Source organism: Pygocentrus nattereri, chromosome 21 (genome assembly GCF_015220715.1).
Source record: "Pygocentrus nattereri isolate fPygNat1 chromosome 21, fPygNat1.pri, whole genome shotgun sequence".
In the NCBI taxonomy this organism is placed as follows: domain Eukaryota; kingdom Metazoa; phylum Chordata; class Actinopteri; order Characiformes; family Serrasalmidae; genus Pygocentrus; species Pygocentrus nattereri.
Window position 1 is genome coordinate 17,382,501 of NC_051231.1, and position 16,293 is coordinate 17,398,793.

General features: G+C 41.9%; 1 protein-coding gene across 1 annotated transcript in view; it reads left to right on the forward strand.

Moving 5' to 3' along the window:
• Positions 1-16,293, forward strand: part of foxj3 (forkhead box J3) — a 131,439-nt gene that overhangs the window by 103,264 nt on the left and 11,882 nt on the right. Inside the window, exons 6-8 of the mRNA XM_017692860.2 lie at positions 1,954-2,082; positions 8,176-8,356; positions 15,388-15,837. Coding sequence (XP_017548349.1) covers positions 1,954-2,082; positions 8,176-8,356; positions 15,388-15,837 — 760 coding nt within the window. The remainder of the gene's footprint in view (positions 1-1,953; positions 2,083-8,175; positions 8,357-15,387; positions 15,838-16,293) is intronic.

Consider the following 16,293-nt stretch of genomic DNA (forward strand, 5'->3'; position numbering starts at 1 on the left):
AGCCTTCATATTTGCTGTGTTGTTGCTGACGTAACCTTCACACCGTATGTTTTGAGATTTTACACATGTTGTCACTGTTCTTGTGGTGCAGTGAGAACGCAAAACAGGAAGTTGTTTAAAAATCATGTGTAGTTCTGCTGCAGGGAACTTCCAAAACATGTGAGTTCCTTAAACGGTTCTTGAACCTCGGTGGAAATGTATTGTTGTGTTACACCAATACCGATGTGATGGTATAGAATTTATATATTGGCCAGAATTAGGTAAAGGAAATTTATTTATATAGCACATCACTTACACAAAGGCAATTCAGTGTGCTTTTTCAAAAATAAAAGCAAGTCAGAAGAAAAAAAGACCAGGTGCTCAAGAATGAAAACAGTGCTAGAACTTTACCTCCAGGAGGGTTGATTGAGCTAAGATATGTTATACTTGTTATTTCTAGCACCCTGAATGGTGCTAGAAACACTAGTCAGATTTCTTACTTTTAAGGCTATTCGGTATCAGACCCAGCATGGGCCAGTGCAGTACAGCATTGACATCACATGTGATAACCGATAATTGATACTGACGACATTGCAGTTTAATATAGTTGTGTATGCTTTCATACACTCTTCCATTTCTCAAATACAAAAGCATAGTTAACAAGACCACACTAAATGCACCCTTTCATCAATACCCCATCAAAGAAGTTTATATATTCTATATATATATATGGTGAAAAAAAATGGGAAATGTAAAAATGTCAACTACCCTGGAAAGTTAAATTAAATATCCACAGGCTTGGGGACTTTTTCTGCCTATATCAGCTGAGCTGATTGGTCCCATTCCTAAAATTTTGATTGTATGTGGCAACAAATGGAAGATAGTAGCCACCAATTAGCTTTACCCTGTGTGCATGATGGTAACTGGTGGTGATTCACTTAAACTTGTTTTAGCAACATTTTGACTGAACTGTTCCTTTAAGCAAGACCAGAAACCCCAAGTGCAGACTTTGGGTCATCTCAGTGTTCTGCACACAGGCAGCCCTCATAAACCCCCGCCCACACACACCCCAACATGTGTGATGTAACAGCCGGCAGTGTTGTGACAAGCGGAGAGGATTCCTCTCTGCTGACCTCAGAAAAACCGCCAGACAGTTTCTGTTTGTTTGCTGCTTTTTCCCACTCCACCCTTTTGATCTGTGCTACATGCCTGGATTGTGTTGATTCTTAGCATCATCTGCAGAATCTCCCTTAAAAATACAACCATAATTAATTTTTTTTTTAATTATCCATTATCATTATTATTATTATTATTATTATGTGGTTTGGTCATTTGTAAATTATCATATTTCTTGATGTTTATTTTTTACTTTTATTTACTGCTACTACAAAAAGCAATAATAATAATATTAAAGATAAAGATTTTTTACTGCCAATCAAAAAGGGTTGTGATATTTATTTTCAGTGAAGTACAGATGTGTGGGTATGAAAGTCCTCAATAAACATTATGGTAAATAATAATAATAGCTTTTTAAACTATTTTATTATCATTTATATGTCCCAGCAACCCAGGAGGTTAAGCAGTTTAGAGTGTGTGCGCGTGTGTGTGTGTGCGTGTGTGTGTGCGTGTGTGTGTGCGTGTGTGTGTGCGTGTGTGTGTGCGTGTGTGTGTGTGTGCGTGTGTGTGTGCGTGTGTGTGTGCGTGTGTGCGTGCGTGTGTGTGTGCGTGTGTGTGCGTGTATTTTAGTTGTCTTTTTTAATTAAAATTAAAACTTGCGACCTTTGTTCTATGGCCAGATTGTGTTCTTATAGTTAATTATTTTATTTATAGTAATTATTATTATTATTATTATTATTATTATTATTATTATTATTATTAATAGTTTATATAGCATGAATATTAGTAATAGTAGTAAAAGTAGTTTTAGCGTTATTATTAGTAGTAGTATTATTATTTCTTCTGTTGTCCTTTCAGGTGGCGTTGTACAACACAGACCAGGATGGTAGTGACAGCCCGAGAAGCAGCCTTAACAACAGCCTGTCTGACCAGAGCCTGGCCTCAGTCAATCTAAACAGTGTGGGGAGTGTGCACAGCTACACGCCGGTAAAGTCCAGCAGCAACTCTTACGTTATACAGTTCAGATACTCAAGTACATTAATAATCATTTTTGTAAATCTGCCACCTTGGAGAATTTCACAGACTTATTCCTATGAAGATGCAGAAAAGACACACCAAGACATATAAAATGACAGAAAACAGGAATAAATTATAGACTATGGTCACATTCTTAAATGTGTTTTAACCACGATTTTGAAAAAAAGCGTGACGCGACTCATTCTGATGGATCATGTTGACGTATGAAAGACTGTAAAGCGTAGTTTTGGATGGTTTTCAACAAACCCATTCCATTTCTTTACTTACACCTACACCGAGTAGCAGGGAAAAGTGTTAAGAAACATGCATACAGATGTGCAAACTCATGCCATATTCTGCACTGAAAATAAAACGGGGGAAAAGGAGTGCGTGCGTTAATTTTTAACAGGAAGCAACATAAACAGATTTAAAGTATTGTGTAAATTAGCTTAACAAAACTGAAAATACAATAAAAAGTGTTAGATATTGTGTCTTACACATGCGTTTCATACACTCATACATTCCAACACTGCTGGAATTTATTAAATATTGCAAGTAATTTATGCTATTGGAAGCAGCTGTTAAGATGTGGTGTATTGACTGGATTTGTGGACTAGGCCCCAAGATCTGATGCAGCTGACCTGGTCGGCAAACTGTGCATGTCATGTAGTGCATGTTAAAGCATAAAAACACAAAAATGCACCTGATGAAGGGTGTTTAGGTCTGAGCTAAATAATAATAAATAATCTTTTTACTGGGCAGCTCACAGCTTTCTAGCATTAGTATTCCAGAATTTTCACCAACAGCCAAAGCAGAAGTTGCAGGACTCAAGCAGTTGGCAGAGAGGCTTTTTTTGCAGATTCCTTTAGAGGAGCTGTAGAGAGTGTGTGCTTTCCTCCAAGCAAACTCCCTGAACACGCATAACACGCTGCAGAGAGCGCGGAGGCCCATGCATGGGGGCAGGCTGATGCTGGGGTTAAGGGAATGAAAGGCAGTGAGCATGCTGCTGGAGCTTGGCTAAAGAGAGCCGCCGCCTCTGAAGTTCTCCCACCAGAGACGCCCCCTGCTTTGTTGTGGTTCCCCCGAAGCCTCACGCGCCCTGTGCTTCAGGCTCCAGCATTGATCCACTACAGACACTGATGAATTCAGTACAGCAGGCCAGACAATGCTCTCTCTTTCTATCTCCTTTTCTCTCCCAATTTCAATCTTGCTCACTTGTTCCATAGTTACTTAAAGCCCATTGATTGTAAAACTTGCATAACCTGATAATAAGCAGTGCTGCAGCAATTTGATTATTAAATCTGTCAACTATAGGAAAGTGTTTATTTTCAAAAACAAAAAATTCAGTGATGCTCTAAAATATTCATATGATCCATGCAGTTATCCTGTGACAAATTGCAATACACTACAGAAAGTGAAGGGGGCGATATGGTTTTTGTAGTCTCACCGTGCAATAAAAAAAAGGAATCACTTTTAAAGAAGAACGTTTAACTTTGAATATTCGCAGCAGCAAAGAGAGCAGAAATGAAGAAGTAGTTGCATCAGACAGTTAACTGAATAATAGTCGATAAGTATAATGATTAAAGAATTGATTGTGGCTGCAATTGCCGTAACACATTGCCTTGTGTCTTTGAAATGATAACTACTTAAGAGAAAGAAAAAAGTTTCTAATATTAAAGTACATTAATATAATGTTTTTTAGTTCCTACAGTGTAAAGGACAGTTGGCTGTTTTAAATGATATGTAATAAATAAATAAATAAATAAAATAAAAACTAAGTTGTTAGTTGAAGCCCTTATCAGGACTGTTCATCTCTGCAGGGATGCAAGTGTGTTGGGTCAAAATCAGCTAATGCAGCATGCTAACAAAGCCTTATGTAAATCATACTGTTTTTGCCATCATTGCAGCAGAGTGCCTCTTTACACATCCTGTTGTATATATTTACATGTAACCCATTTGACTCTGCGTGGTGGTAAGGTATGTAAATCTGAGCCACTATATTTGCACTGGCAGCAGAGTTTGGACTGTGGAGTGGCTGGTAATGTCTGCTTTACCTACAACAGTTTGGAGTTTGAGTTTTAAGATAACTCATTTTGTTATTTGTATATTTAGAAAAAAAAAGAATAATGTATATATTGTATGTATAATGTATAATTTCAACATATCTTTAAAAAAAAAAATTTTTCAAACTACTAAACTAACTAAAGATTTCCATAATGGTAGCACATATGTATTTTTGTTTGACTAGAATTGAAATAGTGAGTGTTCAGCAAAAGCTTTACTGAATACTAACACAACATTATTACAGGTCATTTATAGTTCTAACTCATAATACACAAGCATAGTAATGTTTGATGGAATACTCTGGCTGAATTGAAAAATGTAACTAGTGCTATATCTGTTCTCAGCATGCTTACTCACTTTCTACAGTGGTACAGAGAGTGGTCTCTAGAGTGAGATTTTCCTCTTTAAAGACTAGAAAATCTTAAGGTGGAAGGAGTGTATTTTACACCCCAAAAAAAAGTGTTTTTTGTTTTTGTTTTTTTTTCTCATTAGCTGGTGAATGCAGATAGATGAAATTATGAATAGGAAGCCTACTATCTTATTGCAGGCTTATAACTGAAGTGTTTAAATCTACATTACAGTAGAGAGAATGTATTACTTAAATGATCAGTAATCTCCTCAGATCTGGAGGACAACAAGCTAAAGGATACTTCATCTCAGTTTTGCTTCTTCTTTCTTTGGCTGAAAGGGTGAAAAAAATAATCTCTGGTGTCCATTTTGTGCTTACTTCAAAGAGATTCGCTGTTTTCTTTACTATTTAATTATTGGCTGAGGTGAAGGAATGCTTGCTTAGTTGTATATATTAGCCTATAGATCAGTGGCTTGGCCAACAGTCAGGACTGTGACATTCCTAATGGTTGTTTGATGTATTTGTATGATGCATGCTGGGTACTGTCATTGTGATCATTGATAAATGAAAACATGACAACAGTATAAAATTGTGAATTCTGTCAAACTGATGAGGCTGAGGGATATAGTGTGCACTACAGCATGTGCCATAACACCACAAGTGACATATTAAACTCTAATTTTCAAACTTGACACCTGAGGTGGTTAAATGAGCATTCTTTTACTTATGCACTGCCATACTTTCAACATGCTTTCTTACAAGTAGACATGACACAGCCTCTGGCCTTGTCCAAGCCGTTACTCTGTTAGCTGGTTTGGAGGCTTTAGAACTATTTGAATGAATGACCATGTCTGGGCATGCAAGACATCTCAGCTATGAAATACTGAAGAGTCCCTCTTTTAGTGCCTTAATAGACACTTGAAGATGCAGCCACAGGGACTGATTCTGTTCCAACAGCCTGGCAGTGAAGGATGAGCAATGTAATGTATGAAAGTAGACATTAACAGGAGTTACTGTGTTAAAGCATTGAGTTTTTTCTGCAGTGAACTAAATGTTTGCCTTCAAAGATCTCTGTGCATCTATACTTCATTCAGTTTGTTTTCTAGAAAAAGTGCACATTGATAAACACGTCTGTAAACATGCCACTTTAGCCACCTATTTTTTATTCATAATCCCTGAGTATGTGCAGAAAAGACATGAAAAATGACATCAGACAATAATGATGCATACAGCAATAGGCGAAAGTTTATAAAATAGAGCAATACATTTAAAATTAAGCCAAGTTAATAAACCAATAAGTTATTTTTAGTTGAGTCTGGCTCTTATCTACACTGATCAGGCATAACAATATGACCACCTCCTTGTTTCTACGCTCATTGTCCATTTTGTCAGCTCCACCTACTATATAGTTGCACTTTGTAGTTCTACAGTTACAGACTGTAGTCCGTCTGTTTCTCTGCATACTTTCTTAGTCCCCTTTTACCCTGTTCTTCCGTGGTCAGCACCCCCATGGACCCTCACAGAGCAGGTACTATTTGTGTGCTGGATCATTCTCATCACTGCAGTAATACTGATGTGGTGGCAGTTAGTGTGTGTTGTGCTGGTGCGAGAGGATCAGACACAGTAGTGCTACTGAAGTTTTTAAACACTGTGTCCACTCACTGTCCTACCACGTCAGTCCACCTTGTGGATGTAAAGTCATACATGATAGCTCATCTACTGCTGCATAGTTTTTGTTGGTCATCCATCAGTGGTCACAGGACACTGCCGACAGGACGTTGTTGGCTGGATATTTTTGATTGGTGGACTATTCTCAGAGGTTTTTAAAAACTCCTGCAGCACTGCTGCGTCTGATACACTCAGACCAACGCAACACACACTAACCATCACATTGTTACTGCAGTGCTGAGAATGATCCAAAGCCCAAATAGTACCTGCTCTGTGAGGGTCAATGGGGGTCTTAACCACTGAAGAACAGGGTAAAAGGGGGTTAACAAAGTATACAGAGCGCAACTTTAGTTTTCCCCAGGAAATGGTCTGATCTATTCTAATTAGTCCCAGCTAGACTATATTTAGTCTTGAATTCTGCTCTGTTTTAAAGCCTTATGGCATCCATAAGCAGAATTTTAAGAAATAGTCCAGCATTTTTCAGCATATCAAATTGGTGCTTCTGTGCCATTGTACAATCACTTACTACAAACTGTGTGTGCAGTATGTAGAAAAAAACAAAATTCATTGACTGAAAACATGCAAAACTGAAGAACAGAGAAGAGTAATCGCATATATTCTTGCTTGAGGCTGTTTGAAATGACACAATGACTTGTTTTTCCCAAGACCTGTAGCTATTTTTTCTAATGTCTGAAACCTAATGCTGTGGTCTGAGGACAACAAAAACGCACATGATTCCATATAGGTGGCTTTTTATGTGATGTCTGCCTGCAGCACTGAGCATGCTTAACCATCAGAATCCAACAGCTCTGTTTTCCAGAACAATCTCATCATAAAAAATAAATTAACAATGGGTTTTAAAACGGTACTAAATGAAGTGCTATCACTGGAGGCTGTTACTATGGTAAATATGTTTGGGGACAGGCTTCAAGGAATGTTATAAGGGTGTAGCAGTTTGAGTACAGTATTGAGAAATTAAAAAAAAAAATTGGAAATTTAAAACTACATCCAAGTCTTTTGTTGTTTCATGGAAACCACTGTCTGCGATTAAAGGTGTAGGCATTGAATACAACCTATTACAGTAAAGTAATGTGGGTGTGCACACTTGAAAGACAGAACTTTTCCCCTCTAAAGTCACTTATATGGTTGTGTGTGGTTGTCTTGTTTTTTTTTTTTTTTTAATCATTTGTGTTATTTTCTGAGTGAAAATATGTGCACATCCTCTACAAACATGGACTTGAATCTTGATTTCAGAATCAGAAATTCTATCAAACCTGACAAATGTGTGTCATTACACCAGTGCTACGCTACAGATAGAAATTCAGCTGAAAAAAAGCTGGAATTTTCATTTTAAGTGGAGATGGATAGAGCAGCGCAATAGAGGGGAGCGTTATGGCTTCCTGCAGGTTTTCTTTGTGCTAGAATACAGTGAGCAGCTCCAGCTCTGTTTGTTGAGGTTCGTGATGTTGAGTGCTGTAGTCAGGACTGTCATTTCCTATCTCAGCTCCAGTCCGCCGGCCGCTGCCACTGAGTGGGCAGCGCTGGAGTTAAAAGTGTCATGGCCAATTTTGTTCATCGTGGCTAATCTTTTGTCCTGCTCTTGTGTTCCCCCCCTCCTTCTCTGATGTAAAATGTTCCTGTGTTTAAGAAAGACGCTGTAACATATAACATTATATTGTCATAATGCGTATTAAAAGATCTTTATCATTATTATTCCTGTTACGATTATTCAGTTAAATTGATTTATAAAAATATTTCATTAAAATGTAACTGGCTAATGAATCTGCACTGATTAACTGATGATTGCTTGATGATAGCCTGATTGATACATCTGTTTATTTGCAGTTTTTCCCCATTTTCTATCGTTTTGCCTTTTTTAACATTGCTGCTTATGTAATTATGAAATAAATCAGTAGTTTACTCAATTACTAATATAATAGTATCTAACTAACACATTTACTTACCTACCTACCTACCTACAGGTGACAAGTCATCCTGAGCCGGTCTCCCAGTCACTGAGTCTGCAGCAGCAGCAGCCCCCCCAGCCCCAGTACAGCATCCCTGAGCGGGATAAGCAGCTCCTGTTCTCCGACTTCGAAGATCTTAGTGCCTCATTCCGCAGCCTTTACAAGTCTGTCTTTGAGCAGTCCTTCAGTCAACAGGGTAAGCAAGCAGCAGTAGTAACTTGTAGCATTACTAATGAAACAGCATACCAAACGAGAGTATACACTGACATGATTTGATTACATTTCTTTACGGAAATTTCACCACAGTCCAATATAATTTGTTTTTGTAAACTGAATTCGACAATAGGGGAATGTACATGTTTTAAAAATTTGAAAGCAGCCTAAAAATTAGCACTTTATATTGTCGCATATAATCAATTCTGACAAATTACAGCAATGGAATTGAAATGATGCATCATTGTATTTTTACACCCCTTAGCATCAAAGGAATAAAAGCACATTTTTATCATGTTGCAAAATGGCCATGTTTTTGCACTGACAGTAGATATCTAAAAGTATTGACTTACTAGGTTTATGAAACCATGATAATGGCATGATATAAGGCAAGTAATGATTATCTCTTATCTCTGTTTTTCCCCAGCATCCTAAACTGCATGTTTTTCATGTTTTTAGCTTTTTCTTAAGCGTACATTTCCTAGATTAAAAAAAAAACTATATAACAGAATTGCACTGAAATCTGCTTGATGGAAAAGTTTCCCCTTTCAATTGGAAGCTCATAATAAAACCCTAAAATGCTGCAGTTCAGGCATTAGTGCGGCAGCACAGTAGGACTTTCCAGCCTTTTAGAAGTTAAAACCTTTTGTTTGTAATCTGATTGACTGATGTACAAAAAGCACTTGACAAGCACGGGTTTGTGCATGGTAAAGTCGCTCCGAAACCTCGCTCACCTAACCTACTTTTTCGTCAAATCAAATGCGTTCCATGTTAATGTTTTCAGAGTGGTGCCTCTCCTTTAATCTATCATCTATGTTTCATTAGTTGAAAGTTGTTACCTTTTTTTCACATGCATAAAAGTGAAATCTCTTAGTCAGACAAGCTTGGGCAATTAAAACACGCAAAATAAGCCGGCAAGAGGATTTCACACCCCGGTGCTGGAGACACTGAGCTAATTCACTGGCTTTGATAATAGGTAATGAGCTCGCATTATTATTCAGGGGGGCTGCCGGCTAATTGCTTTCTGTACTCTCCCAGCTTGGACAATGGGCTTTCTCTAGCGATAAGAGATGCCCCTCCGTCACCCAGCCGATGAGTGTTCTCTGGCGATTGCGGCAGCGCAGGCCCCGGAGCCGGCTCTAAAAGCACTCCACTGAAATAGGTTTAGTGTGCCAGCAGTGTGATGGACAGCAGCCTCTTAAGACCAACAGGATGCTCCCTGTATGTGTGTGTGCGCTTTATAGGCCGAACGATATTAAATTTGTTTCGGATACAGTACCATGTAGTAAATAAATACACCCTAACTTCTACATGCATCTGTATGAAAGAAATGATGCTCAAGTCATTCAGTAGTCCTCGTAAGGTGTTGGTTGATTAAGAACAAGAGCCTGATCTAGTTCTTGTCACTGAGAGATGCTAAGGAATTATTATGCTAAGGAAGGATTATTTTGATTTTTTCTCTTTACGATTTGGCATATATTAACATAACTAAATATATTTTAAGTGTTTTCTTCTATGGGTTCCCTCAGTCTGTAACACTTATTTTGGCCACTAGTACATGTACTTGCACACATACATATACACTGCCTGGCCAAAAAAAGGTCACACACTCTAATATTTGGTTGGACCGCCTTTCTCATGTAAGTGATACTTTTTTTTTTTTTTTTTGATCCCACAACCAGGGAAATTCCACCTCCGCATTTAACCCATCCATGAAGTGAAACACCACATACACACTAGTGAACACACACACTAGGGGGCAGTGAGCACACTTGCCCAGAGCGGGGATCAGCCCTATCCACGGCGCCCGGGGAGCAGTTGGGGGTTAGGTGTCTTGCTCGATGAACCCTCAGTCATGGACTGTCGGCCCTGGGGATCGAACCGGCAACCTTCCGGTCACAGGGCCAGATCGCTAACCTCCAGCCCACGACTGCCCCAATTTAGCTTTGATTACGGCATGCATTCGCTGTGGCATCATTTTCACAAGCTTCTGCAATGTCGCAACATTTATTTCTGTCCAGAGTTGCATTCATTTTTCCCCAAGATCTTATATACATGATGGGAGATTTGGACCACTGCGTAAAGTCTTCTCCAGCACATAGCAAAGATTCTCAGTGGGGTTCAGGTCTGGACTCTGCTAGTCGCCAGTCCATGTGTGAAAATGCTCATGCTCCCTGAACCACTCTGACAATTTGAGCCCGAAGAATCCTGGCATTGTCATCTTGGAATATCCCCGTGCCATCAGGGAAGAAAAAAATTCCATTGATGGAATAACCTGGTCATTCAGTATTTTCAGGTATTCAGCTGACCTCATTCTTTGGGCACGTAATGTTGCTGAACCTAGACCTGACCAACTGCAGCAACCCCAGATCATAGCACTGCCCCCACAGACTTGTACAGCAGGCACTAGTCATGATGGGTGCATCACTTCAGCCGACTCTCTTCATACCCTGCTGCTCTTACTTTCACTATTAAACATATCCCTGAGTTCTACTGTTGTTTTTCTGCAATTTGATTTCACCATAATCACCCCTATGAGGACAAGAACAAGAAAGCAGGACTTGTGTGCCCTGCCCGGATCAGGGTTACGGGGGCCCCACCCTGGAGCCAGGCCTGGGGGAGGGGCTCGCCAGCGAGCGTCTGGTGGCCAGGCATTCACTCATGGTGCCCGGCCGGGCCCAGCCCGAAGGAGCTACATGAGTCCCCCCTCCCATCGACCCACCACCGATGGGAGGGGCAGTAGTAGGGGTTCGGTGCATTGTGGATTGGGCAGTGTCCGAAGGCGTGGGCCTTGGCGTTCTGATCCTCGGTTGCTGAAACTGGCTTTTGGAACTTGGAACGTTACCTAGGTTGAGAGATACCGGCTAGATATAGTCGGGCTCACCTCAACACACAGCTTGGGCTCTGGGTCCAATCTCCTTGAGAGGGGCTGGACTTTTTTTCTTTTCTGGAGTTGCCCATGGTGAGAGGCGTCGGGCAGGTGTGGGCTTTCTCATAGCCCCTCGACTCGGCGCCTGTATGTTGGGGTTTTTCCCGGTGGACGAGAGGGTAGCTTCCCTACGCCTTCGGGTTGGGGAACCGAGTGTGAAGCGGCCGGGATGAGGATCAGTACCTCCAAATCCGAGGCCATGGTTCTCAGGCGGGAAAGGGTGGAGAGCCCTCTCTGTGTCAGGGATGAGCTCCTGCCTCAAGTGGAGGAGTTTAAGTATCTCGGGGTCTTGTTCACGAGTGATGGTACAAGGGAGCGGGAGATTGACAGGCGGATTGGTGCTGGGTCAGCAGTGATGCGGGCTCTTTACCGGTCTGTTGTGGTAATGAAAGAGCTGAGCCATAAGGCAAGGCTCTCGATTTACTGGTTGATCTACGTTCCCACCCTCACCTATGGTCATGAGCTTTGGGTAATGACCGAAAGAACGAGATCGCGAATACAAGCGGCCGGAATGAGTTTCCTCCGCAGGGTGGCTGGACTCTCCTTTAGAGATAGGGTGAGAAGTTCGGTCATCCGGGAGGGACTCAAAGTAGAGCCGCTGCTTCTTCACGTCGAGAGGAGCCAGTTGAGGTGGTTCGGGCATCTTGTTAGGATGCCTCCTGGACGCCTCCCTTGGGAGGTGTCACAGGCAAGTCCACCGGGGAGGAGACCCCGGGGAAGACCCAGGACACGCTGGCGTGACTATATCGCCCAGCTGGCCTGGGAGCGCCTTGGAATCCCTCCCAGGGAGCTAGTGGAAGTGGCTGGGGAAAGGGAGGTCTGGGCCTCATTGCTCAGGATGCTGCCCCCGCGACCCGAACCCCGGAGAAGTGGATGGATGGCTGGATGGCTGGATGGCTGGATGGCTGGATGGCTGGATGGCTGGATGGCTGGATGGCTGGATGGCTGGATGGCTGGATGGATGGATGGATGGATGGATGGATGGATGGATGATTTCACCAAACGTTTAAGTGATCGCCAAACATGATCATTCAAGGTTTTTTTCTGACCACATTCCTTCCTCGAAGATGTTTCCCCACTGTCCTTCCACTTTTTAATAATGCGTTGGACAGTTCTTAACACAATTTTAGTAGTTTCAGCAGTCTCCTTAGATGTTTTCTCTGCTTGATGCATGCCAATAACTTGACCCTTCTGAAACAGATTAACATCTTTTCTACGACCACAGGATGTGTCTTTCGACATGGTTGTTTAATAAATGAGAAGCTACTCACTGCATCAGTTAGGGTTAAATCATTTGTTGCCAGCTGAAACATTATGACCCATGCAGTAGTTTTTCACACTCGTGGTAGCATGAGACGGACTCTACAACCCACACAAGTGGCTCAGGTAGTGCAGCTCATCCAGGATGGCACATCAATGCGAGCTGTGGCAAGAAGGTTTGCTGTGTCTGTCAGCGTAGTGTCCAGAGGCTGGAGGCGCTACCAGGAGACGTGGAGGAGGCCGTAGGAGGGCAACAACCCAGCAGCAGGACCGCTACCTCCACCTTTGTGCAAGGAGGAACAGGAGGAGCACTGCCAGAGCCCTGCAAAATGACCTCCAGCAGGCCACAAATGTGCATGTGTCTGCACATACGGTTAGAAACCGACTCCATGAGGATGGTATGAGGGCCCGACGTCCACAGATGGGGGTTGTGCTTACAGCCCAACACCGTGCAGGACGCTTGGCATTTGCCAGAGAACACCAGGATTGGCAAATTCACCACTGGCGCCCTGTGCTCTTCACAGATGAAAGCAGGTTCACACTGAGCACATGTGACAGATGTGACAGATTCTGGAGACGCCGTGGAGAGCGATCTGCTGCCTGCAACATCCTTCAGGATGACCGGTTTGGCAGTGGGTCAGTAATGTTGTGGGGTGGCATTTCTTTGGAGGGCCGCACAGCCTTCCATGTGCTCGCCAGAGGTAGCCTGACTGCCATTAGGTACTGAGATGACATCCTCAGATCCCTTGTGAGACCATATGCCAGTGCGGTTGGCCCTGGGTTCCTCCTAATGCAGGACAGTGCTAGACCTCATGTGGCTGGAGTGTGTCAGCAGTTCCTGCAAGATGAAGGCATTGAAGCTATGGACTGGCCCGCCCGTTCCCCAGACCTGAATCCGATTGAGCACATCTGGGACATCATGTCTCACTCCATCCACCAACGCCACGTTGCACCACAGACTGTCCAGGAGTTGGCGGATGCTTTAGTCCAGGTTTCGGAGGAGATCCCTCAGGAGACCATCTGCCACCTCATCAGGAGCATGCCCAGGCGTTGTAGGGAGGTCACACAGGCACATGGAGGCCACACACAATACTGAGCCTCATTTTGACTTGTTTTAAGGACATTACATCAAAGTTGGATCAGCCTGTAGTGTGTTTTTTCACTTTAATTTTGTGTGTGACTCCAAATCCAGGCCTCCATTGGTTGATAAATTTGATTTCCATTGATGATTTTTGTGTGATTTTGTTGTCAGCACATTGAACTTTGTACAGAACAAAGTATTCAATGAGAGTATTTCATTCATTCAGATCTAGGATGTGTTATTTGAGTGTTCCCTTTATTTTTTTGAGCAGTGTATACATATACGTGTGTGTGTGTGTGTGTGTGTGTGTGTGTGTGTGTATATATATATATATATATATATATATATATATATATATATATATTAGAAAATGGATGGATGGAGATATATATATTATAAGGTACACCTGTTCAATTGCTTGTTAACACAAATAGCTAGATCAGCCAACCACCTGGCCGCATTTAGGCATGTAGAGGTGGTCAAGACAACTTACTGAAGTGCAGACCGAGCATCAGAATGGAGAAGAAAGTTGATTTAAATTACTTTGAACGTGGCATGGTTGTTGATGGGCTGGTCTGAGTATTTCAGAAACTGCTGATCTACTGGGATTTTCACAAACAACCATCTCTAGGGTTTACAGAGAATGATCCGAAAAAGAGAAAATATTCTGTGAGCGGCAGTTGTGTGGATGAAAATGCCTTGTTGATGTGAGAGGTCAGAGGAGAATGGGCAGACTGGTTCAAGATGACAGAAAGGCAACATTAACTCAAATCACCAACCAAAATCTCTGAGGAATGTTTCCAACACCTTGTTGAAAGTCTGCCATGTAGAATTAAGGCAGTTCTGAAAGCAAAAGGCGGTCCAACCTTTTACTAGCAAGGTGTGACAAGGTGTAAGTGGTGTGTGTGTGTGTGTATATATGTATGTATTTATGTATATACACATAGCAACTCAAGTGTTTAACATTAGTGCTTTTATATATACAAAGATGTGTATGTATGTGGGATTACAGCTGATGCTAATAAATTCATGGAAGTTTGACGTTGACAAATTTTATCAGCCGAATGTTATAAAGGCTGGTTCCTCGTGTTCTCCGTCTCACTCAGTAACACATTTCTTGGAGCTAGCAACACAGCTGTTAGAGAAGCCTTGTGAGATGGAGGAGAGTCCAGGGACCTGAAAATAAGCTGAGTCACTGCCTCACTGTCTGCAGAGGCAGGGGATTATTTATGCTGCTTATATGAGGCTAGATTTTGTGGTGGAAGAGAGCTTCTAAACTAGATCATAAATCTAAGGTTAAAGTGACAGTTTGGTGAGTCAAATTTCCATGTTATTCCCCCTATAGTTCAAATTGAGTTGATCATCCAAGACATTTGGTGTCTGAAGTGTGCTATTTTTTAAGTTCTGTACAGAGGCTAGAGTAACAAGTAATGGAAACTTATGCACAATAATTAACATCATGCTAACTCTGCCCTTTTTAAATATATAGTGTTAGATACAACATAGACAAGTCCTTTCAAAATTACTTTAACAACTTGACACAATTTCAGGTAGACGTGTGATGTAGGCATACAGTTTGCACAATGCTAATTGCATTATTTGTTAGCTGGATTAGCCTGGTAGGTCCAGTGCAAAAAGTAAAGAAGCAAACTTCAGAAATATTTTTATCACTTTAGCCTATATTGAAAGTGAAAACAAAGTGTGATGCTGTGGTGCTAAGTTTGTGTTTGTGTGTGTTTTGCAGGTTTGATGGGAATGCCATCGGAGTCGTCCCAGCAGACACACACTTCTTGCTCCTACCAGCACTCCCCCAGCAGCACCATCAGCACACACCCGCACACCAACCAGAACAGCATCACCAATTCACACCCCAACAGCATCCCCACCAGCGGCAGCCAGGTGCCCCTGTCCCACCCCCACAACTCCCCCCATGGACAGCACCTGACCCAGCACGGCCCGCACTCCCAGCACCCCCATGCTCAGCACAGCCAGCACTCGCACACACCACACACACCACATGGCCAGCATGGGCAGCACCAGCCCCATAACCAACACACTCAACACACTCAACACACTCAACACACCCAACACACTCCACACTCCCAGCACTCCCAACAGCCCCAACAACATCAACAGCACCAGAACCTCTCTCACCAGCCCCATCCAGCTCAGCAACAGATGCCATGTGGCACCGGTAAGAACCAAGACATTCTACACATGCATTTAATTTGGACAGTTTATTAGATACACCCACTTAGAATCACCACTTTGCTGGTGTGGAGTCCATCTGTTGATGCATTTGTGTTAGCTATGGTCAAGCTCTTCATCATGGGCAGTTTCTGGCCACCAGTGCTGGGTATAAAGAGTTACAGTAGCGCATTTTCTTTTTTCCTGTAATGAAGTAGTGTAACACATTACAGCTTATTCAGCAATCACATTTTTTAATCTTTTAATCACATTATAGTTTATAATAGCATTAGTTACTGATTTAAAGGGGAAATTTTGAATAATTCAGTTGTTGAAATATAAACAAAGTCATTCAGAGTGGTCTGATGTGAAATGGTTAATTGTAGAACATTTATGGCAGTGGTGCTGAGAGGAACCAGGGACCACAATGTATACATCTCAAATACAGCCATTTTATTTACTG